This window comes from Crocodylus porosus, unplaced genomic scaffold, assembly GCF_001723895.1.
Source record: "Crocodylus porosus isolate Cpor-Errol unplaced genomic scaffold, CroPor_comp1, whole genome shotgun sequence".
NCBI lineage: Eukaryota > Metazoa > Chordata > Crocodylia > Crocodylidae > Crocodylus > Crocodylus porosus.
Window position 1 is genome coordinate 6,623,985 of NW_017728916.1, and position 24,213 is coordinate 6,648,197.

Here is a 24,213-nt window from a genome sequence, read left to right on the forward strand (position 1 = left end):
TATGGAAAGGGATGATAGAGGAGGACTTTTCAGCCTTGCTGACAAAATTGCTGACAAAAGCATAACAAATGTCAGTGGTGGGAAGATAAAGTGCAGCAAATTCAAGTGTAATATCAGAACGTGTTTCCCAGAAATGAGGGTAGCTCTAAAACTGGATACCAGGGAAGATGGTGAACTATCGCTGCTTACAGTTTGTAAGATAAAAGCAGATGCATTTCTACATGAGATGCTTTAATTTAATTTCTGGGACAAACATTAAGGCCTTTTTATGTGAGAACTGGGGATGCATAGCCATGGTTGTCCATTTGGCTCTGGAATCTGTGAGTCATGGGCCTTGCGGAGAGCAGGGTTTCCTGTATTTCCATCAACATACTTAAGATTTGAGGCTTGGCATAAAGGCAATGATTATAACTACATATTATGCTCAGGGTTTTAACTACTTGTATGCAGGGGTCAGGAAGAATTATCTCCCTTGTTGCCCAGTTGGCAAAATTCAGTGTGTGCACGTGCGTGTGTGTGTATGTATGTGTGTAGTGGGGAGTGAGGTCAGCCACATAGGAGATTAGAATATTGGATGGGATGGACTGATGCTCCAGGGTGTATTGTTTTTTTCAGATGCCTACCTGGTGTATCTTGCTCAGGTGTTCAGCATCATTCTGATAACCAGATTTGGGGCCAGGGTTGAAGTTCCCTGCAGGTCCCATACATGGAGACTTTTGCATTTTCCCAGTTCTTCCGAAATATAAAGGCTTGATTTGCTGGCTAGGATTATCTGGGTATATTTCACCCAGGACATGTCTACACATGCTTTTATGTGCACCTAAACTTAATATGCATTTGTCTAATGCACATCAAGGCGATTTAGACATGCATCTATACCTGCACACACTAAGGCATATTAATGAGGTGTGTGGACTGACTTGGAACTAAAGTTAATCCCAAGTCATTTGACATACAGAGCATTAATGTGCCTTAGTGCAGCTCCATGTACATTAAGGTGCTTTAGCTATTTGTGCTTAAATTTGATACCTGCTTTTGCAGGTATCAAATTTAGGTGTGAATAGCCTAAAATTGTGATTTTAAGGTGCCTTAAGGGTGTGCATGTTTAGACCTGTGCCCTTAATGAGCCTTAAAAATGGCTAATATGCCTTAAATCAGCACGTGTAAACACGTACCCAGTTCTCCTCTTCTCTGCCTGTCATGCACAGAATTTTTTTTTTCTGAGGATTGAATTGGTTTAAATAACTAGAGGGATTGGGCTCACTATAGGAGGAGCTGCATGAAACTTAATGGTACTTGGTATACAGGAGGTCAGATTCAATGATGTACTAATTTTTTTGCCATTTGGCCGTTAGCCTTTTTCTATGACACCAAGAAGCTTTGTGTTTACTGGGAAAAGTGGTCATGGAAAGTCAGATATTGTGAATATGTATTAGCAGATCCTGACCTAAATTCAGCCTTTTCCTTAGGGCAGATCAACACAGAACTTGACCAAGTAAATTGAGCTAAAGGTTCTCTGAATCTTCACTAGGAAAAAGGTCAAGTGTAGGTCAGACTTAGCCACCAGCATCCCTTGTCAAGACAGCCTGGGAAAATACATGGATGCAATTATTTATGTAGTCCTTATCATCCTCAATCAAGGAACAACACGTTATACAGCCAATTAGTAAAAGGGCAGGCCTTTGGCCTATAGAACTTCTTGTCCAAACATTTATGTTCCAGCTTCTCATTTTTCAGCCCTTTGTGCAGTATTCAGGTGCCATTCATGGTTATTCTGCTTAAATATACATTTTGTCCTTTTTTCTAGGCTAAAGTGCTGCGTTTATTAGCCACTGTCTACTTGGAATGGGATTGCAAGGTGTATCAAGACAAGGCTCTGCAGGCTATAAGCTTGGCTAACAAGGTCGTAACTTCCTGTAATGTCTAATCCACACAATAGCTAACCTCTTTCTGGTCTGTTTGCCTAATAATGGAATGTGATAAATTAATCACTAGAGTGTCTCAGTTGAAATCGGGGGAGTTGCATCAGAGGTAGCTTTGACATTGAGTAATAGCTGTATTTTCTTTACATCAGTTGCCATATTCACAAGCTCATATTGTGCTGGTGGCTCTTGCTATAAAGCAGCACTGCTGAGTTTACAAGTTATGCATCTGTTCCTGCTGTGTATTTCCATCTGTAATGGACTCCTGTTGATGATGATGGGGCTGGCATTTTTCTGGCATATACCCAAGAAAGCTGCATGTGTTAAGTGGACTTCAGTAGCGGTTCATGTGAGATTTGGAAACCTGGCTTTTCAGATGCCAGACTGGAAAACAATAAAACATTGGACTTGTAGAAATTCTCTTTGTCAGTTAATTTCATGCTTCTGTCCCATCAGATTAACTGGTACAAATTAAATCATGGTAGCATTTGTCTTTGGTTAACTATCATTTACCATTAAACCATCATTTTCATTATCTTTTGCTTAAAAAAGGATTTATAAGTTTAAAGTGCTTTTGATTGTAACCAAAATCTGAAATCCAAGTTTGTTGTGAGCGAATATTCTGGAAAGATCAAGGTGGTGAGTGCTCTATTTAGGTTTTCATATGGTACTTATTACCATAGTACTGAGTGCTTTTCAGTCTTCCGTACAGTCTTCCCTCCCTTACAACACTTTAGTGAGGAAGGGAAGTACTCTTCATCTTCATCTTACAGAGGCACAGAAAAAGACTAAGTGACTTACTTCAGGAAATCTGTGGAGGAGCATGGATTTGAATCTGCCATTCTGACTAGTGCCCCTGTCCATCCTTTTCTGAGTGTATTATCAATGATGTGGAAAACTATGAAGGAAATTTTATGTTGGCTTCTGAATTGCACAGGACTGTAGGATACTGTTTTCACTGTTTCTGTGCATTACAGTGTTAAGGGAATTTCTGTAATTCCTTCATTATGATTAAAATTGCATGGCACCAAAATCCCAACATCATCACTGAGTATTTCGGATTTAGTCACGTTTACTATTTTCACAAAATATTTCACCGGGCTTATGAATTATGGCAGCTCTGAGTACTAGTGAAGCTGTGGCATTTTGCAACTCTTGTGAAAATAATAATTCTCTCCAGTGTTCCAAAGTCATTTCATGCCCATTCTGTCATTGTTGTTTGAGCTGTCTGGTTCTGTAAGCATGTTAGAGTCAGAATTACTAATTGGTTGGAGGGAGCTTGACATAGTGGAAAAAGGCACAGGACTGAGCATCAGAAGACCTGACTTAAAGCACAGGCGGGGACAAGCTAGTTTGGCTTCACTGCAGACTTTCAGGCCCTCTCTGCTGCTGTTTGGAAGTGCTTGAAGATGTTTGAGTGGATCCAGCTACATCAGATTTGTGTTTTGATTTTGAGTTGTCCTCAGAATCTTTTTGGTAGCATAAAATTAAGAAACAGAATAAAAATATAGACATCCAGTTTGTCATGAGTAATTATCACCTTCTAGGAGGAAAGGTTACACTTATTATTTATGGCCCTATCACTTCAGAAACTTAAGCTTAGACTGGACAGTACTATATGTTGCGAGGACTCTAATAGGATCTAGCTAAAATTGTTCTTTGAGTTCATAAACAATTTGGCTGTCCAAAATAATGCTTTTGTTTCTTAAAGTGCAGGAGAATTTGCATCCAGCTGGGTTTTTCTTGAAAATTCAAATCCTTCTGAAAAGTGGAGCAGCTGATGAAGACCTCAGTACAGGTATCACAGTTCTGTGTTTGATTCAGAACAGGATTGTAATATTCCATGCCCAAGAAACAAAGCTAAATGTTGTTAGGGCAGGAGCAAAATCACCGCACAGTCTACTTCAGGTGAAAGGGACTTAATTTGCCAAATGTCACAGTTTGGTTTTAGGGTATGTGTGATGTGGAAATCTGTTCGATATTACTATAGCATCATGGGAACATTGCTGCAATGAAATTTTGAGTTGGAAGAAAAACGTATTTTGTAGTCGATTGAGAGTGTAAACGCGTTTCTCCAGGGAGGACAAACCCTAGAGCTTGTGAGAACTAAGAGATAGGACAGATGCAGCAGTGTAAGCAGTGAAGAGTGAACCTGGTGTCAGTTACTGAAATAGTCCTTCCTGGTAAAGGATGAGGCACAGTTTCAGGGAGAAACATAAAGAGGAAGCTTACACTATTGCTGCCTGTTCTGCTCTCGTTCTGAGTAGACTGAGGATTTATGTCCCAGAGCTGTCAGCTTGAAACTCTTCATTTAGTACCAAATTAGAAACAAAAGTGAAAACATGAAGAATGAGAAGGCAAGGGACATGAGTGAGCAGTTCATTTTCCTTGATGTGTCAGTAATCTTTACTGTTCCCTCTTTCTAGCTGTTGCTGAAATTATACATCACGAGGTATCTTTAGATTTCTGCTTGAACACTGCTAAGATGCTGCTAGAACACAACAGGTAGCGGAACCTTCTTATCCCCTGTATCAGAGGGAAAACACATTGAAATAACATGCTATTTGAAATAATGTTTACCATCAAATAACAGTGAACAAGTAAAGAGGTGCCATGACTGAAATTTTCAAACAATATAAAGCATTAAGGCTAGTTTATGAAAAACTTGCAATTTACAAGTCTTTAGAACCACATCTCCTTTTAGAGATGGAGAGGTTATTCACTGTGATTTTTAGCTTTTTTTAAAAAACTTTAAAATATTTTATGTATATAGAGAGAGGAGAGATGGGTGGTATTCTCTGGTTTGTTAAAGTCTCTTTGCACTGTGCACTAACTGCCAGACAAAGCCACTGGAGAGTTTTTCACAGGCAAGAGAACTTTTTGCTAATGGAAACTGGTAGAGCAGGGTGTGCCATCTCCTGTACCAGCCAGCCACCCTACTTCCCAGCATAGGTGGGTTAGGGCCGTGCATGTCAAGAGCATGCCATGCCATGGAGCGTCCTGGGAGGGAGACATGGTATGTCTTGTTTTCTGTTGGCATGAATATGATTCTCTCCATTTAGCTGTAGCTTGTGCTGGTGGGTGTCAGCAGGATTTGAATTATGAGACTGACTGGCTGCCTACCAGTTTCCCTCCAAGTTGTCCAACCGCTGCTCAGAAAGAGCGAGCAATCCAAGCCCCTGTAATGATGGGGGCTTTTTCAGGTGATGTGATACTCTTGTTTAGGGCCTGCTTTAAATTTTCTTTACAAATTTCTCTTGTCAAGTCTGCCTACTTCTCAGATTTGGCAGCACTATTGTGCAATGGACTGCGGGATATTTTGGTTTACAATAACTTGCCTTTGTTGCTCATCTGGCACATGTCTTCAGACACTGATGGGGTGTATTGGTGGCTCAGAAGAGTAGGGTGATATTTTATTGTGTTCAAATTATGAAACTTGAAGCTTATGTTTGAAGGTTATGTCTGGCATTTGTTTCGCTTGTTTTCCCAGCTGTTCATTGAAAGCATGCCTGAAAAAGCAGGGCCAGAGGTAGACCTCTGGCAGACAGCAAAAAAGCTAAGATGGACTAACAAAGGCTTTTTGGGGCAGTTCTTCCAATCTCTTTATACTGTTCTCTGAGCTGTGTCAGCTTGAGGACATTTTAATTTTTACTCAAATATAAGACAACCCTCACAATTAGAGTAGGGAAAAAAGTCCATTGTCTTATATTCATCTACAAAGCAGAGGGGAGAGCAGGCAGCTACTGTGGATCTGAGTCTGGCCCTGAGCCCAGGTTGGATCCACAGCAGCCTCCTGTCCTCACTCCGTTTACCTTCTGCAGCTTCTTGTCTCCAGCTTGGGCTGGGGTCTTTCCCAGGATGAAGTAGCATTGCCAACACAACACTGCTGCATAGCAGGACAAGGGCTGTGCTTCCACGTGCAGTGCTCCCAGACACAGCCTGAGTCTGATGAGAAAGGGGAGCAGGGAGAAGGGAAGAGGCAGAAACTGCAGAGAGCAGGGGGACAAAGGGCAGAATGAGGGGAGCAGGGGGGGAAGAGGCAGAGACTGCGGAGCTGGGGGTGGGGGGTACAGGTGGCTGGTGGGGGCAGAAAGGCTGCAGGGGGAAAAGTGGGTGGGGCAGAGGGCAAAGGGGCCACCTGACCCCCCCCACACACATACTTCTCTCCCACTCTCAGCCACTGCTTTCCCTGCTTTAGCAGTGGGAGAGGGGATTCAAGACAATCCTCCAGTACTTAGATTCTATACCTGGAAATTATAACAAATTTATACATTTTCCATATATAGAATCTAATTATTGGGGGCCGTCCTATATCCAGGGCTGTCTTGTATTCGAGTGCACGTGGTATCACTTCTAGATTCATATCCTGAATCTGTGATGCATTCCATGACAATAGCCAAGATACTGTGTACAGCTTTAGACCCTCTCCTGCTGTCAGCTGGATCTTTATCTTGATACACTTAGTTCATAGTGCTTAGGGTTGAAAGGGACCTAAACAGATCATCAGGTCCGACCCCCTGTCCCAGCCAGGAATGACTGCTGGGGTCATAATACCCTAGCTAAATATCTATCCAGCCTCCTCTTGAAGACCCCCAAGCTAGGAGAGAGTACCACCTCCGTTGGGAGTCCATTTCAGAGCCTGGCAGCCGTAACCGTAAAGTAACGCCTCCTGATGTCCAACCTGAACCTTTTCTCTAACAATTTGTGGCCATTATTCCTAATAACCCTGGGTGGTGCCTGGGGGAACAGAGCCTCCCCCAATTCCCACTGGTTCCCTCTTGGTGAGTTTGTAAACGGCCACCAGATCCCCTCTCAGCCTTCTCTTGTCGAGGCTGAATAGATTCAGGCCCTTTAGCCTTTCTTTGTAGGGCCTGACCAACTGCCCTTTAACCATGTTTCATAGTTTCTAGGGTCGGAAGGGACCTGAGCAGATCATCAAGTCCGACCCCCTGCCATGGCAGGAAGGAGTACTGGGGTCAAATGACCCCAGCAAGTACATCTAACCTCCACTTAAAGACCCCCAGGGTAGGAGCCAGCACCACTTCTCTTGGAAGTTGGTTCCAGATCCTAGCCACCCTCACAATGAAGTCGCGCCTCCTGATATCTAGCCTAAATCTACCCTCTGCCAGCTTGTGACCGTTATTCCTGGTCACTCCTGGTAGTGCATGGGGGAACAGGGACTTCCCCAGTGCCTGCTGATCCCCCCTGACTAGTTTATAACAGGCCACAAGATCCCCCCTCGGCCTTCTCTTGTGGAGGCTGAACAGGTTCAGGTCCTGTAGCCTCTTCTCATAGGGTCTGCCTTGCTGCCCCCTGATCATGCGAGTGGCCCTCCTCTGGACCCTCTCCGTGTTGTCCACATCCCTCTTGAAGTGCGGCGCCCAGAACTGGACACAGTACTCTAGCCGCAGCCTGACCAGTGCCACATAGAGGGGGGAGTATCACCTCCTTCGACCTATTTCAGATGCATCTGTGGATGTATGACAAGGTGCGGTTGGCCTTCCTGACTGCATCCCCACACTGCCGGCTCATGTTCATCTTGGAATCAATGACGACTCCAGGATCCTTTTCTGCCTCTGTACTGACGAGAAGGGAGTTCCCAAACTTGTAGGTATGGTGCCGGTTGTTCCTCCCCAGGTGCATCACCTTGCACTTGTCTGTGTTGAATCCCATTCTATTGTCATCCACCCACTCCTGTAACCTGTTGAAGCAACTACTCCAAACAAACATGAAACTTGGCCTTCAGCACATGAGGATAACGGCCTGATAGCTTCATTCAATTTTACATTTCTTAACCTGTCTGTGAAGGTTCACAGTATTGAGAAATCCATCATTTTCTGCTATGTTCTTCTTTCCTGCTGCATGGTAAAGCCTGTCTCAATTCAAAACAAAACTGAAATCCCTACTTTATCTGAGATACTGGGCTACAAATGTTGGCTAGGAGAACAGAAGTCAGTATGACATTTATATTTAAGTCACAGTGAAATGCACTTCTACAACATTACTACACAAACTGCATGTGAGTGGCCCTCCTCTGGACCCTCTTGATGCTAGCCACATCCCTCTTGAAGTGCGGTGCCCAGAACTGGACGCAATACTCTTACTGCGGCCTGACCAGTGCCGCACAGAGGGGAAGGGTCACCTCCATGGACCTGCTTGCAATGCATCTGTAGGTGCATGACAGGGTGCAGTTATCTGAGTAGCTGGCTGAATTTTATATAAGCAACCCACAACACTTTTTATAGACCTTTTTCAGATCTTTGATTCAGTGTATAGAATAGTGGTTCTCAACCTTTTTTGGACTCAAGGCACACTTCCATAACTTCTGTGAATTGAGTGGCACCCAATTTCAAAAAAGAATTTATACATTGCAGTGCTTACCTCCTTACTCAGGCCGGTGGGCAGTAGGGGTGGGGGATCATCCAGGCATAGGCAAGTCTGAGTCTGGCTTATCTGTTTATCTCATACCCCATGACACCCTTCAAGTATCTGGTAACACTTCAGGGTACCTGGCACCCTGGTTGAGAATCAGTGGTATAGGGAGAGCTTGTGGAATATGATGCGGTGACAGTGTCCCTGGAAAGATGATGCTGTTGATAGAAAAGGTCTGTTTGAGGTAGTCGATACAAGGCATGATTCTATTTCCACAGGAGTTCAGCAAGGCTGTATCTCACCAGTGTCACTGTTTAATATTGAGACTGATTGAAGGATAAGCTACAACGTTGGGGGTTGGCCTTTTCAGCAGATGCGTCACAAATTCCTCCCAGAGTGCTACTTCAGTCTCCTTCCCATGCCCAATCTGCTGTTCTGCTTCCTGCCCTGTGTCCCCTGCCCAGTCTGCTGCTCTCCTTGCTTCCTGCCTGATCTGTAGCTATGCTGCCCATCCCCTTCCTGATCTGCCATGTACCACACACGCATGCCTTGGGTTGGCCACACCTGTGCTAAGAGACGTGGGTGTTGGTGATGTTACGTCAAACACTGTTCTGCTTTGAGATCTCAGATGCACCAATGACGTTGTCTTGTTGGCTCTTGTTGCTGCGTTGTTGCAATTGATAGCTGAGCAGGTGGGGCACAAAGCAGCTTGCCCAGGTTTGGTTGTCAGCCAGGATCAAAACAAAGTCCTTGGCTGGAATTACTCAGCAGCCTCCAACTCTATGTTGTAACCAGTTCAGTATTAACTTGTGGACCTGAGCAGTTGGTCACTGTCTAGCCACTCTATTAAGGGCCTCACTAGGGATTAGCACTTAGTCTGCAAGGCTATATCTTTTGGCATTTGCCTTAATGGGCCCTGTGACAACAGGCATGATTCTTATGCGGGTGTTGCAAACTGCTCCCTTCTTTCAGGGTTTGAGTACATTACCACATAGTGCTTCTAGTTCCTTCCGATGATGTACTGAGCACAGGGCTAAACTCTGAGTCCACATGTGATAGCAGAGTTGCAAATAAGATTCCCAATGGTCTAAATAAAAAACTGAAGGTTTTGAAATACTGATCTTGCTGCATACAGCTTTGGAAACAAAAAATGTAAGTGTCTGGATGATAAGAAATGGCTGCAAGTCAGGAAGCCCCGTTTCCTCTATTTTCACTTTTTGTTTCTGGTTGTGAATATATAAAGCTATTCAGAACAGTGTTTTAACTTTACTTCTAGCTTTCATTATTTTGTGGGCTTTAATTAGTCTTTGAATATTTTTTAAATGTATGTGTTCATGGTTTAACACAACAGATTTATCCTGGGGCCAAATGAATGGTTACTGGTTAAAGAGCCAGTTCTCACACTGATCTGTGGAACATGTGGGGTGTGTGGTCTCTTTCCTTGTCATCTTCAAAAGGGAGTATTTTCAGTCAGGCAGGTGGCATGGGATACTTGACGTAGGAAGGGTATCTTTCTCTAATTAGTTGCTCCACAGAATTAAAGAACTGGAGAACAATTGAGTTAGGATATCTGGATTCTTTTTTGTGAGAAGTAATCTGAGTGAGAAATGTATTCTGTGGGTGTATATGTTAGTTCCCAGAGGAGAAAGCTAATAGCTCTTTCATAAATGCATCTTTGTGAACAGGGAGTTGGTGGGTTTTGATTTTCTGAAGTCCGTTGCTGGGCGATTCGAATCCTCGCCTGACCTTGAAAAGGTCATCCTGCTCCACATCGAGTTCCTGTTGCAAAGAATGAGGGAGCCACTTGCCAAGCAAAAGATCGAAGACCTCATTACTGGTTTGTGTCTGTCCACTGCCTGCTGTCATTTGCTGAAGACAGGGATGAACTGGCTTAAATATTGAATCTCTCTCTTCCCTCTCATTACCCCCTACTTTCCTCCATCCTTTATTCCCTGTTTCTCTTACTTTCTCTCTCGCAGGCTGTCTCTGACTTGTAAAGAATAGCAACAATAACAGGACTAGATTTATTTCTAGCACAGGCCCTTCTCCATGATTTAGGCTGGGGGCAAACATACATTTTAGCTGGTTTAAAAGGGCGGGGGACACTGCTGCTAGGTAGTGAGCAGCACAGTTACAAGCTGACTGTTGTTTCCACAATCCTGCTGTGACACAAGTTAGTTAAAACACTGCAACTTGAAGCTATTGATATCAGTGCAGTTGTTAAGTCCATCTGTAGTGAGGATGACTAGTAAGAGAGAAAGGACATACTGACATTTCTGTGCAGTGTGGAGGCATGTGTCACAGACTAGTCCTTTATTTGTTAAAATGCATTGAGTGCAAATCCTTGTTAGACACCATAATGAACCTGAATACATGTACTTAGCATCTGTATCTCCCATTATTCTCTTTGACTGCTCACCACTGTAGAGAAGGAAGTCACTTTTTATTTAGAGGCCTAACTACAATGTTAGGAGCTTAATTTGGGGTTTTAAGTTAAAAACTGGTAATACGTGTGTGCGAGATGCTGTGTTTTTCCTCTGAAACAGGGGTGGGCAGTTATTTTGGCTGGAGGGCCACTTAGCGAGTTTTGGTGAGCTGTCAGGGCCACAAGGGTAGCCCCGCCCCTTGACAGGTTCCCTGCCCCCTGATTGCCATCTTGGGACTGGAAGTCCCACCCCTAATCTCTGACCTTTGCCACTAGACGTTCCCTCCCTTGCCCCCAAAAGTGCTCCAAAAGTGTTTGCCATCTTGAAACCCCCAAAAGATCATATACTAAAAATCAAACATCCACTATAGCATAATTTAATTTTATTAGAATATATATATATATCCTGATTTATATGTGTTTGCATAGTTTATAGAGGTGATTGCATTATAGCTCAAAATAAAGTCTCTTAATAGCTCAAAATAAAGTCTTATATATTGTGTGGGGGGGTTTATGGGAGTGTGGGGTATTTGTGTGTGTGGGATTTGTGGGGGGATGGTTTATGGGTGTAAGTGGGTGTGGGGTTGTGTGTGGGCCTCTGCCCCCCATGAAGCACAGCTGCTTCTGGCGGCAGCAGGAGGAACAGCAGGCAGCGGGCCCTTGGGGTGCTCATGGCCTGTGCCAGGCAAAGCCTGCTGGTGGCATGTGGCTCTGGCTGAGTCCCAGCAACTACACATGGCAGCATGGAGCCCACCTGGCCGACTAGTGCGCACCTTCAAACCAGACCAGGCTGGCTGCATGCCAGCATGTGGTGTTCCCAGCACTGCAGGTGGGAGCTGCATGCCATTGGGCTGTTTTCACCCCATACCTCCATGTGGGGCTTTCAGGACTCCAGCAGGGAGCCACATTTGGAGGCACAGAGCCTGCCTGGCCTGATGGTGTACAGACTGGGTGCTACGGGGAGCTGTGTGCCATTTGGCCAGGTGAGCTCCAGGCTACCTCATATGGCTCCCTGCTAGAGTGCTGGCATCCCCATGTAGAGGCATGGAGCCAACCCGGTCTGGTCCCACACACATCCCCACATCCACCTACACACCTGACACGCGCCCGCTCCCTCCTGCAGGCAGGAGCTCCCCTCCCCACTCACCAGCTGTCCATTCACACGCCATCACGCTCAGTGCATCCCCATGGGGGTCCCAGCTGGAATGCTGGAAGCCCATGGAGGTGAAAGCACAGAGCCCATCTGGTCTGATGGTGCATGACCTCTGAAAGCCCACTTCCTGTCAGCTTTCAGAGGGGCTGGTAGTAGTTTTTTTGAGGGTCCCCATGGGCTGGATAGAAGGGCCTCCTGGGATAAATCTGGCCTGCAGGCCATATTTTGCCCACCCATGCTCTAGGACAGTGGTCTCCAAACTTTTTTGATTGTGCACCCCTATCAGTAAAAAATTTTTGAGCACACACCCCCTATCAGTAAAAAAAAAAAAAATGTTGAGCATGCACCCCCAATATATGTATATTTATAGAAATAGAAGTTCTAATATTTTCTTCCCGCACCCCAGTGGATCGTCTTGTGCACTCCCTGGGGTGCGTGCATCCCACTTTGGAGACCACTGCTCTCAGAGATGGCAGAGCTACAAGTCACTACCTCCTTGGCTGGAGCTCTTGCTACATGTTTGCCCACATTGTTTGTGAGTCTAGCTGTCAGCATGGGCTGTCGTCCTCAGATAATTCTAAGGTGTCTCTCGCTCTTTTCAGGTCACTACACAGGAAAACAACTGTCAGCTGAAACACTGAACCAGCTGCACATCATTCTGTGGGACAGAGCTGCCAAGAACTATGAGGTTTGGGTCTAGATGGGAACTTTGTTCTTTTCTTAAAGACAAGTGGGTTACTTTTCTTGGCTTGTTTCTTGTGTGTTGTGTCTGTTCCTGGTTGGAGATAAATAATCCTAAATTTTCTGCTCCAACTGGAGTTTGCTTTATTTCTAGGTAGCAGCTTACTCTTTTACATCACATTTAGCAACCGGAGTGGGGTCTTGTTTTAGGAATTTTGCTCAGGAGTATTATTGTCCTGTGAAATTTAGCTGATAAGTCCATCACTACCTGATGATTCAGAAGAGGGTATAGGAACCTTATAATAAATAATTCACTTATCAAATAATCTGCCTGTGGATAGTCACTTTCCTAACCCCTATCAGTTGGTGACGGACTAATGAGGATTTTTTTCCTTTAGCTTATGTAAGGTAATGGTGGATGTTTGCATTAGTCATATAAATATCCAATTCTTTTTTTGAATTGTAAAAAACTCTTGGACTTAGTGATTTTTTGTGGCATTGAATTCCTTTGATTAATTATAGGCTATGCAGAGAAATATTTTTCCTTTAGCAGCCTGGGCATCTGCTGCCTTTTTTGCTCAGTGCCTCAGCTTCCCAGATGATACTTCTGACAGGTGCATTCATTTTTGTGCAAGAAGGTAGAAGTTTTGTTTGTGTCCCTGAGTTTAAGTGAATGTTAAAGGGCTCATAATTCTTTAAACCCCACTTTTAGAAACAGAACATTACAGGGACAGGTGAAAATGGATTTTTTAATAATGCCCGTGCAGCCCAGAGAGTTATCATGAAATAACCAAGGATTGTCAGCTTGTCAACTGCTCTCTGGAACTGCACATGTGTCCATACTTACTCTGTGGTGAATGAAAGTGAAATTGTGGCAGCTAACCCCTCTTTCACTGGGGGTTAAGTTACAACACATTGGCTTCCATTCAACACAGAAGAGGCAGAGGGGTCCTGCAGACAAGTCACCCAACCTGTAAACCCTGATTAATTTCAAAGCAGGTCTGTTCTGAGCAGTGAATGAGGCAGGGTCCTACTGCATATACATCTGTGTAATTAAGAAGGAGCAGTCAGTCATATAATTGATGGCTCTGATCATATTACATGAGGAAACTTAGTTTCTTGACTTTGCAACCATGAAAACGTTTTGTAAGATAGCATCTTATGTCATTTTCAAGGCTTGTAAAAAAACAAACTGAAGAATGCAAAAATTCCATCATGTAGCTTCAGGATGATATAAGATGGGCTGTTAACAAGACTGGAATCCTCAGATTCATCACACAAGTTCCTGCCACTTGAAGTGATAGAGTAACTCACATCAGTAGCAGGTTTCATCCTTTTCTGTGGACTAGCATGAGGGCGATGGTACATTTACCTTGCCAGTGGATTTTACAGCTGTTTGCAGAAGCAGAAACTTCATAGTTTCATAGTTGGTAGGGTCTGTGAAACTGTTGAACAAACATATGATCAGGGGATCATTTAGCTGACTTGTGAGACTGCAGACTCTAGGTTCCTCTCAGGATCTAGAGGGGTCTGTATTCTAATAAGCACAGATTCTTCTGCCTCTTACCCAGAGTTTGAGCCCTTCTTCCCCATCTCCTCCAATCTGATTCTGGTCCAGTCCCATCTCTTCCTCACACTTGGCTCATGGACCCAGTCCTGTTCTTGTCTACCTAGACCCAGTGTCTAGTTCTTGGCTTCTTATTCTAGTTCCTGTCTGCTTGCTCAGCAGGCCTTCTCCATGCTTGGTTTAAGTTCTAGTTTTCTTCTCCATTCCTGGTTTCTTACCCTCCTGAGTCCACATCTAGTTCTATTCTTCTTGCCCAGTCACTCTGTTCTGCCTTTGTTCCTTATCTGCTCAGTCCCTCCCTTCTCTGTCCTCTGGCAGTTTAAACCTGAAGAAATGAGGAAAAGACAAGGTGCTTCAACCCAAAATTATTTCAAATTGGATTTACTTAGTAACGAAATGCTGTAACATAGTGGTAAATATAGCAGCTCCAGGAAGAAAAAAACTGTTGTTCATTCCATTAGAGCTTAGGTAGCTGTGTGACCTTCCTGAGGAATGTTCCAATTATGGGGATTTTCAGAACAGCTAAATGATCCCCTGATCATATGTTTGTTCAACACTGTGCCTCAAACAAACTGTGGAAAGACAATTCAGTCATTTACGAGGACACTAAATTCCCACTGCCTGAGGAGCATTGTTTAGGAATTACTTAATATAGATGAACAGGCACGTACAGAAGGAAAAACTGTTACTTACCTATATTCAAATTATAGTTCTTTAAGGTGTATTATGCACACGCATATTCCATGACCCTACTACTGTGGCACATAGTATTGTCAAGATTGTGATGGCAAAAAAACTGAGGATTGGTTGGAGTGGCCAGAACTATTTATTTTCTTGCACAAGGATGTTTGTGATGAACACAGTACCCCAAAAAGAACTGCATGTTACCACCTGCTGCCTCAAGTACACTGGACAGCCACCCACTTCTAGTGAAATACAGGGGCAATTCTTTATTGGGCAAAAGTTGCCTTTACCTCCCATTCCATTACTTGCTGTGCATCATAAGGGGACCATTTCTTTCTTGAGGCACTGATTCTGTTTCCTATTTGTGTCAACTCTCTACAAATGAACCCATCTTTTTACTGGATCATTTGGTGCTGTTTGAGTGGAAAAGGTTACATTAGAAATGGTGGTTATATTTAACGTATGATTATCTGAATATTTTGGTTGGTCCCTCTGAAGTCTGTAATTTAGCTTAGGAAAATATAATTTAGACATCATTGGGCTTTTTTGTTTGTTTTTAATTTTCTAGGCAAAAAACTACCCTGAAGCTCTTCAGTGGTACAACTATTCTCTCAGCTTCTATTCATCTGGGCAGATAGATCAGAATTTGGCTAAGCTGCAGAGGAACATAGCTTCCTGCTATCTTCATCTGAAACAACTTGAGCAGGTACTTCATTCATTTATTCATTCACTCATATAGCAGTGCCATTGGGCCTTGATTAAAAATTCTGAAAGGGCGAAGTCATTTCCAGAGGTGCAGGATTACCCCAGCAGTCAATGCTAATGTTTTAAAATAAAGTTTTGTATTATAGTTTCAGAGTTTCATAGTTTGTAGGGTCGGAAGGGACCTGAGCAGATCATCAAGTCTGACCCCCTGCCATGGCAGGAAAGAGTACTGGGGTCAAATGACCCCAGCAAGGTGTACATCTAGCCTCCTCTTAAAGACCCCCAGGGTAGGAGCCAGCACCACTTCTCTTGGAAGTTGGTTCCAGATCCTAGCCGCCCTGACAGTGAAGTAGTGCCTCCTGATGTCTAGTCTGAATCTACCCTCTGCCAGCTTGTGACCATTATTTCTAGTCACTCCTGGGAGTGCTTGGGGAAACAGGGACTCCCTCAATGCCTGCTGGTCCCCCCTGACTAGTTTGTAATAGGCCACTAGATCCCCCCCTCAGCCCTCTCTTGTGGAGGCTGAACAGGTTCAGGTCCTGTAGCCTCTTCTTATAGGGTCTGCCTTGCTGCCCCCCTGATCATGTGAGTGGCCCTCCTTTGGACCCTCTCCATGTTGCCCATATCCCTCCTGAAGTGCGGTGCCCAGAACTGGATGCAGTACTTCAGCTGCGGCCTGACCAGTGTCACATAGAGGGGGAGGATCACCTCCTTGGACCTGCTCGAGATGCATCTGTGGATGCATGACAAGGTGTGGTTGGCCCTCCTGACTGCATCCCCACACTGTCGGTCCATGTTCATTTTGGCATCGATGATGACTCCAAGATCCTTTTCTGCCTCTGCACTGGTGAGAAGGGAGTTCCCCAGCGTGTAGGTCTGCTGTTGGTTTTTCCTCCCCACTTGTCAGTGTTGAAACCCATCCTGTTCTCATCCGCCCACCCCTGTAACCTGTCTAGGTCCAATTGCAGCCTATTCCTCCCTTCTAACGTGCCCACTTCCCCCCACATCTTAGTGTCATCAACAAATTTGAGCAGGGTGCTTTTTACCCCCTTGTCCAAGTTGCTGATGAAGATGTTGAACAGTGCGGGCCCAAGGACCGAGTCCTGTGGAACCTCACTGCCTACATCCCTCCAGGTCGAAAATGACCTGTCTACCACCACTCTCTAGGTGCTCCCTCCAGCCAGTTAGTGACCCATTTGACTGTGTAGGTGTAGATGCTACAGTCCCCTAGTTTTTTAATGAGAACGGGGTGAGAGACAGTGTCGATGGCCTTCCTAAAGTCCAGGAAGACTACGTCCACTGCTACACCTGCGTCTAAGGATTTTGTGACCTGGTCATAGAAGACCACCAGGTTGGTCTGACAGGACCTGCCACTAATGAACCTGTGTCGGTTGCCCCTAAGCATGACCTCCCCTGCTGGCCCCTCGTGGATATGCGCCAGAATAATTTTCTCAAAAAGCTTGCCCAGGATCGAGGTAAGACTAACTGGCCTATAGTCTCCTGGGTTCTCCTTCTTCCACTTTTTGAAGACGGGAACTATGTTGGCCCTCTTCCAGTCCTCTGGCACCACACCAGAGCACCACCAGTGCTCGTAAAGCCATGCCAGGGGTCCTGCAATGACCTCAGCCAATTCCCTCAGTACTCTAGGGTGGAGATCGTCCAGACCAGCTGACTTGAATACATCCAGTCCCTCCAGATGACCAGATTTCCTTGCGAAGAATAAGTAAAACATTTGAAATAAAGTATACTATAAGGCTTTCATTTTAACATCGTCCCCTTTGCCCCTTTTCTTTATAGGGAAATCTGCATTTCTGATAGATGGTATTAAAGGTGTCATAAACAGTCCTTTTTAGGGAATGAGAAAGTTGGTTGAAATGGGAACTGTTGTAGGACTCTCATCCTGCTTTGTGGAAGACAGAACAAGAAAAACACGAGGGGGGAAGAGCATGGAAACGCAGCAAGGATAGAAAACCTAGGTTCTGTTTCTGGGGCTGACTCCCACTTGCAAACCTCCCTGTTGGAGAAGGATAGTCTTTGCAAAGTCTTATCAGCCATTCTAAAACTTGACAAGCTTGTAGCAGGGTCAGGTTGCTTAAGGTATTGTTCTTTGCTTTCTTGCTGGTCATTGGCTCAGCCCTACATTGCAAAATATGCAGTTTTGTCTAAATCAATATCTTGTTAAGCAGAAGGAAAAAAAGAAGAGATAGAAGAAATAAGGTAGGGAAGGAAAAGGAGGCCTGAGGGAGGAGGTAACAGCAGGAATGCAAGTTTCACTTTCCTGGTTGTTTTCTGGGCTCAGCCAGAGCTGATGCAGTTGGCAATGTCATCAGTGTTCTCTTTGTCTTGTCCATCTCTTCAGGAGCTGTCTGGATGTGGCCCAGTGGTGTTGTGGTGGGTCCCCAGTGCTCAGGACACAGTGTGGGTGGTAGCTGTGGTAGTAGACCTCTCTCCTTCCAATGGACTTATTCTCCTGTGTCCTATCAATTGCTGAACAGCAAAAAAGTGAGGGGTAGAACAGCCCATTCTCTCAGTATTTTGCTCACTAGCTCAGTCAAGCTTATGACTCACCAATTTTGATCCATTGATTTCTTGTCTTGACTTAATGTAATCACAATGACTGAAAGCCTCAGGGTAAAGGTACTTAGCTAGGGGGTCAACAACCTGAAGTTCACTGATAACGCTGATCTGCTGGATGCAGAGAATAAGGGTTTTTAGAACCAGGTGGATGCCCTTCATAGGAGGACTGAATCAGCTGTCTGCTACAGGAGAAGGGAAGAGACTTATGCAGGCATTAAAATAGGTAGGTGCAAGGTGTCATCATGGACAACTCCATTTACCTGGGAATCCACATCAGCTGGAACAGCAGTTAGGACAATATTTCTGGTTCAGGGTACCTTAGATGGCCTGATACTGGTTGGAGGGACAGCAGACTCTCCCATGGCATAGAAATCCAGCTGTTCAAGCTGTACATGTTTGCACTTCTGCTGTACGTGGCAAAGGCATGGATCATCAAGGAGACCCACACATGAAGATGCTGACCTTTGAAGTGAAATTTTATGTACTATTGTTTGTGGTCAGCTAGCGGGAACATGTCAGAAATTAGATGATCACAAAGAATCAGTGCAAAAGAGACATTTGAGGACACAACAATGAAGAAGCAGCTCTGGCTGTTTTGTGACATCTGCCAGATGGAGATGATCACCTGCTAAAGGTTGTGCTCAGCCTGGTAGAGGGCAGCAGAACAAGAGGCAGACCATGCTCCTCTGGCTAGATGACATAACAATGGTACAGTATGGTGAAAATCTACAGATTATAAATGCTGAAGCACAAGACAGAGCTCAGTGAAGAGTTAAGGGACTGTCCTCTGAAGTTATCGGGCTGTGGGTGAGAGGAAGGTGCATTCTTTGTTTACCAGCCATGATCCTCAGTACAGTATTTGGGTATTATCCTTAGGCATTTTTGCTTGGATTAATTCCATTTTTAACTTTTTCTGACTTTCATATAACTTTCCATGATTCAGTTACTTCAACTCTGTCTTCAAGGAACAAATGTACTTTTCTTTTACATGCCTTTGCATGGCTGCTGCTGGGTGCTATACTGATAAAAGGAAAGCATGGCTTCTGTCATTAATAGTTTCCAGTCTAGCTAGGCAAAGGATTGAGGAAGTAGAAGGTATCCAGCAGATAAATAAAGTGGTAAAAGTGGAGGTTGGCTATATCTTGATCATACAGTGTTTTTGATACTAAAACACATTTAAAATAGAAGAGCACAAGTATCCCAGTTGCTACTTGCCCTGGCTATTATTTGTTAGATCATTTATTGAGGGCATTGTGATAGAATATTTTTTCAAAGAGGCTACTGTTAGAAAGATTAAACATCCTGACTGCATCATTGACAGCATTCAGTCAGGAAGCAATGCGAATGGGCAGGTAGAAGGGGGCTTCAAAGAGCAAAAGGATTGAGCCTAATATGGTGGAAAAGCTATTGTTATAGCAAGGCCACCTTGGAGTTAGTTGCGAATAAATTGTTTTATGTAAAGCCGGTCATCAGACCTCTTAATTACAAGCGATTTCAATAACAAAATGATTGAACTGAAGTTTGCATAGTAGAGACCGCTGTAAAGACCAAGAAAAGCAAATGAAATGAGTGCCTCTTGGCGTAACAGCTAGCAAGACTTGGGAGACTCCCAGCTAGTATCTTCATCCAAACCTAAAAATCTTTAAACTCCAAATATGCAGGTCATAAAACCAACCCCATTTTTTTCTAACTTCACACACCATCTTGGGCACTTGCTTTACAAAGCCACTAGATGGGGCTGGAAGTTCTGTTTGTCCTCTGTTAACTCTTGGTGGTTAATAGAGCCAATCATGAAGGAGCAGATGGTGCTCTGAGGTGCGGTCAGTGGTGGCCTGTGAAGTTAAATCCATAGATCTAAGAATTGATTGAAACTGAAAGAGTTAAGATGCTGGGAAAATAATTAAGAGTGTACTGGAATCCCTGGCCTCTGATTTGGGGAGAGCTACAAGTGGGAATTTTATATGTGAAATGCAGGCTTAATTGCACCACTAAATTTGGATTGAAAAAAACTGCTGTTTTAAAAATTGTACTGTAAATTTGTTAAACACAGTGTGCAGAGCCAGTTTATTAGAGCTAGAGCATAGTGCCAACTACTAGTAAAATTGCTACGTTGTTTACATTTTAAACTGGTTTTGAGTTCCCCACAACAATCACGTTTAAGATCTGATCCCTGCTTGAAAGTGAAAGTTCAGGCAAAAAACCATTTGACTGTTTGTGAAGAAGGGAAGAGAAAAACATATATTTTCTTCCTGCTTCTTTTTTAGCCAGAGTATCTGAGGGAAATAGGACATTTGGCAGGGACACAGCCATGACTTAGAAGAGCTACCTTGGCAGTTTCCAGTTATAACTAGTTTTGATTTGGCTGAATTGGGAAAATTTGAAAATTAATACCTCACACATTTCTAAGACATTTTAACAACAGCTCTTTAAAACATTGTGCAATGGCAGTCAGAATTGTGCTGTAAACATGCTGTTCAAGCAAGGCACATAACAAGCTTCAGTGACTGGAAGCTTGAAGTTAAATTCCAGTCAGAACCAAGACCTTCATGGTTAAAAACTTGCAGTTAACTGTTAAAATAACTTCCCATGCACCAAGCTCAGCTGGGGAACTATACAAGTAACCACAGTATAATCATTAGGAATGTGCTATCTCTGTTCAGTTCACCCTTCCTACAATGTGTTAGTGATTTGTCATAACTGAAGAAAAGTCTTGCTATTCTTTTCTGTGAACAGGCTAAAGAGGCAGTGAAGGAAGCAGAGAAGTGTGATCCTAGGAGCATCTTTACTCAGTTCAATGTGTATAAGATTGCAGTCTTGGAGGGTAACGCTGACAAAGGTAGAAATAATCAGGTTTAATTGTCCTACGTAAATATGAACAATTGATTATTTTGCAGTTTTACTGCTTTGGTCTCTCAGAACAAAGGATCATTCGTTTCTTAGGTAAAGCTATAAAAATAATGTTAACAGTGACCTGCTGGCACCTTCTTAGCCATTATCAGAGCACATGCCCCACTGAGGAAAATGGGCATTAGTTTTACCGTGCTTCTTCAGTTGTCTCCCAGTTTCCTTCATCCCTGGATATGCTGTCTGTATCTCTTACTGTGACCTTCTGTCCTGCTTCATCCACGATCCTCTCCAACCAGACTGTTTTCCTTTACTCCATTGACATGGCTTTTACCAAAGTGTGATCACTTCAGTTTGGCCAAATGTCGACTTCTCTGTTGTCTCTCTGTCTTCCTTGATCTCTCCGTTACTTTTGAAACAATTGATCATTCTCTCTTTTCTTGATAGCTATTCTAGTCTTATGTGATTCTCTTTGTACCTCTCTGGCAATTATTTTGATATTTTCATTTTTTCCTCTCCTGCTATTCTGAAGAGTTCTTCTGGCAGATGACTTTAGAGGATGTCATGCATTCACGTAGACTGAGCTACCATCTTGATTTTGATTTATGTATTTGTCCCTCTGCCTTTGATTTGTTTTCTCCTGTCTGATGATATCTTGTCCTGTCTCTAATATCTTCTTTTGGATGTTTTGTGTCAATATAGCCAAAACTGACCTGCTCAACCTCCTGCTTGGTTCCTGACATCTCTTCTCTCTCTCATGGTTGACACCTGCACCATTTTTCTCAGTTGGGCCTATGCCCCAATAATGGCTAAGCAGGTGCCAGCAGGTCACTGTTAACATTTATTATTTTTATAGCTTTACCTAAGAAACGAATGATCCTTTGTTTTACAGATTGTGCATGCAACTTCCACACAGCCATGTGATGCTGTCCCTGTTTTACTGGCTGTCTGTTTGTTACCCCCATGTTTCATCTTAACTTGTCTTAGAATGTGAAATACATGAGGCTTTAGTAGTCTCTTACTACATATTAGTACAATACTCAGGATAGTGGGGGTGTCATTCTACTACTTCAACACAAAATATAAAAGAACAGAAATAGTTGGAGGAAATGTTAAAAATCAGGATGTTGTCTGTAGAGACAAAAGGGGCAGAGTCTGGGGACCATCGGTTCTCTCTAGGAGGGCCCCACAGAGCAATGAACTCTGCAGCAAATCTTACAGAAGCAGTGTGTGCTTCCCCAGCATGCAAACTTACAAGGACTGGTCATCCCCAGCTATCAGACCTTGTGCTACTATTCCTGGGTGGTCTCATGATAATCAGCTGATACAATATTAATGTTAAAACAGCAGAGTACAGCCATCACCTCAGCTTCTGTGAGAAATCCTACTCACCATTTTTCTTTGTGTATATTTCAGCGGTGGAGGCAATTGTTTCAATGGGGAAGCTAGCAGAAGAGCCAGCCCAGCACGAAGACAAGCTGTTGGCAGATGGAAGTACAGCAACCAGCCTTTTGAGTTTAGCTGCCCAGATTGCATTAGAGGTAGTTAGAGCATAGCTTTCTCCTAGTTTTTATGCTTTATTTGCGTATAAGTGCAGTAGTTGCAGCCTGTTCTATTTATAGTCTCTTTTTGCTCTGTGATACAGTAAAGAAGACCTCACAGCATGGGCATGAGTATACCAGATAAAATGGAGTGGAAGTTTTTTCCACTAAAGAAAATTTAAAAAAAACCTTACAAAGATTTTTTTTAAGGTACAGATGTTAGTATTTAGAAATTGTAATCAGGTGCTTTCTTAGGAATTGTGTCAGCTACTGGCTACAGATTTTTTTAATTTTGGGGGGCTATTGCATCTTGATTAATGAAGATGTTAGATTTAGAAGGGGAAACTTCCTACTCATAGGGTACTCACAGACATAGAAAAATAAAAACCCAGCTCCTTTCCAGATGCGGCACGTCAGTTTGACCCAGTGACCATATACCTTGCATGCTTCAGTGGGACTTTCTGGCACTTTTATTTAATAGCTGATTCAATCAGCTATTCGATAAAAGTACCCCAAAGCCCCAGTGAAGCATGTGAGCTACATAGACTGTGGGTGAGCCTGGTCAAACTAACATGATGCCTCTTCTGGGCATGTGCTGCACTTGGTGCGGGGAGACGCTGAGCTGAAAGTAAAGCACTTTTTTGGGGTTTTTTTTTCTGTGTCTGTTAGCAGCCATAGTGCTTAAAGAAGTCAGACTGGACTGGGCAAGACTGAAAGACTATGATAAGTCTCTTGTCTCTTTTGGTTGTTTATAGGTAGTGACTGACTAGTGCATGCTCTAAATGAACAGTTATTGGCTCTTGTTGCTTGTCTGCTGGGACTTTGTTCACAGCATTCCAGGTACTGATGGCTTCATCAGACTGTGGATCCTGTTCTGTCCATGCAGTGATTGTGTGTGGGACTCAGGACTTTTCACAAGGGGATTTTTCCTTGCATCTGAGTGTTTCTGCTGCAGAGTCCTTTTGCCTCTCCTCCATGTAAAGACCACAGCAGCCCAGCTGACATTTCCTGGTGAGGGAGGTAGTCTAAGGGTTAGCAAAGCTTTTAGAAAATCTGCTTCTTGTTTTCAGAATGAACAACATGCTGCTGCTATAAAAGCTTTGGAGTATTTATCTCAGAACTCACAAGACTGCCAGCAGGTGTTTATAGCTTTAAAGTAAGTACTTGAGGTACTAACCTATCCATAAGGGTGGGGGATTCATACTGTATTTCTGTGTTACATCGGATGTCCATGATAAAGTGTGTTGATAAAGTGAAGAAAGGAGTGGGAGATGTATGCAGTTACCCAAATATCAACACCTCAGGGCTAGGCAGCAGCTCGTCTGCTTGCACAGTCCTGGCCACTTCGTGATTCTGCAGCTGTAGCCCTGTTTTGAACTATGGCACTTTCAGCTGGGCTTGTCTGAGACCTGTCCTAAGCAGAAGCTGTCAGTTGCTCTGGATTCATGATGATGTGGATGAATGACCAGCAACATTAATGAAAGTGCAACAAATGCATTTGACTTGCAGCTCGTGATCCCCACAGGTGAAAAGGCCCAGTTCATGATGAAGCCTCTCTGATTTTTAGCCCCTGAACCTGGGCTTTAAATGACTAAGTAATGTGTCATTGAAATGCATTATTCAAGCAGAGTAGAATAAATAATAAGATGAACATATTTCCTTTTCTGTTTACTTAAGCCAGCTTAGCCCTGATTTAGTTTGAGACGTGAGATTTGTTGATTGGGTGACTTCAATTATCCGGA

At 43.6% G+C, this 24,213-nt stretch overlaps 1 protein-coding gene across 1 annotated transcript in view; it reads left to right on the top strand.

The window, feature by feature from the left end:
- TEX11 (testis expressed 11) overlaps positions 1-24,213 on the top strand; it is a 68,166-nt gene that overhangs the window by 20,575 nt on the left and 23,378 nt on the right. The window contains exons 10-18 of the mRNA XM_019536160.1: positions 1,808-1,903; positions 3,639-3,720; positions 4,349-4,427; positions 9,980-10,131; positions 12,475-12,560; positions 15,373-15,510; positions 20,820-20,922; positions 22,347-22,471; positions 23,542-23,627. Coding sequence (XP_019391705.1) covers positions 1,808-1,903; positions 3,639-3,720; positions 4,349-4,427; positions 9,980-10,131; positions 12,475-12,560; positions 15,373-15,510; positions 20,820-20,922; positions 22,347-22,471; positions 23,542-23,627 — 947 coding nt within the window. The remainder of the gene's footprint in view (positions 1-1,807; positions 1,904-3,638; positions 3,721-4,348; positions 4,428-9,979; positions 10,132-12,474; positions 12,561-15,372; positions 15,511-20,819; positions 20,923-22,346; positions 22,472-23,541; positions 23,628-24,213) is intronic.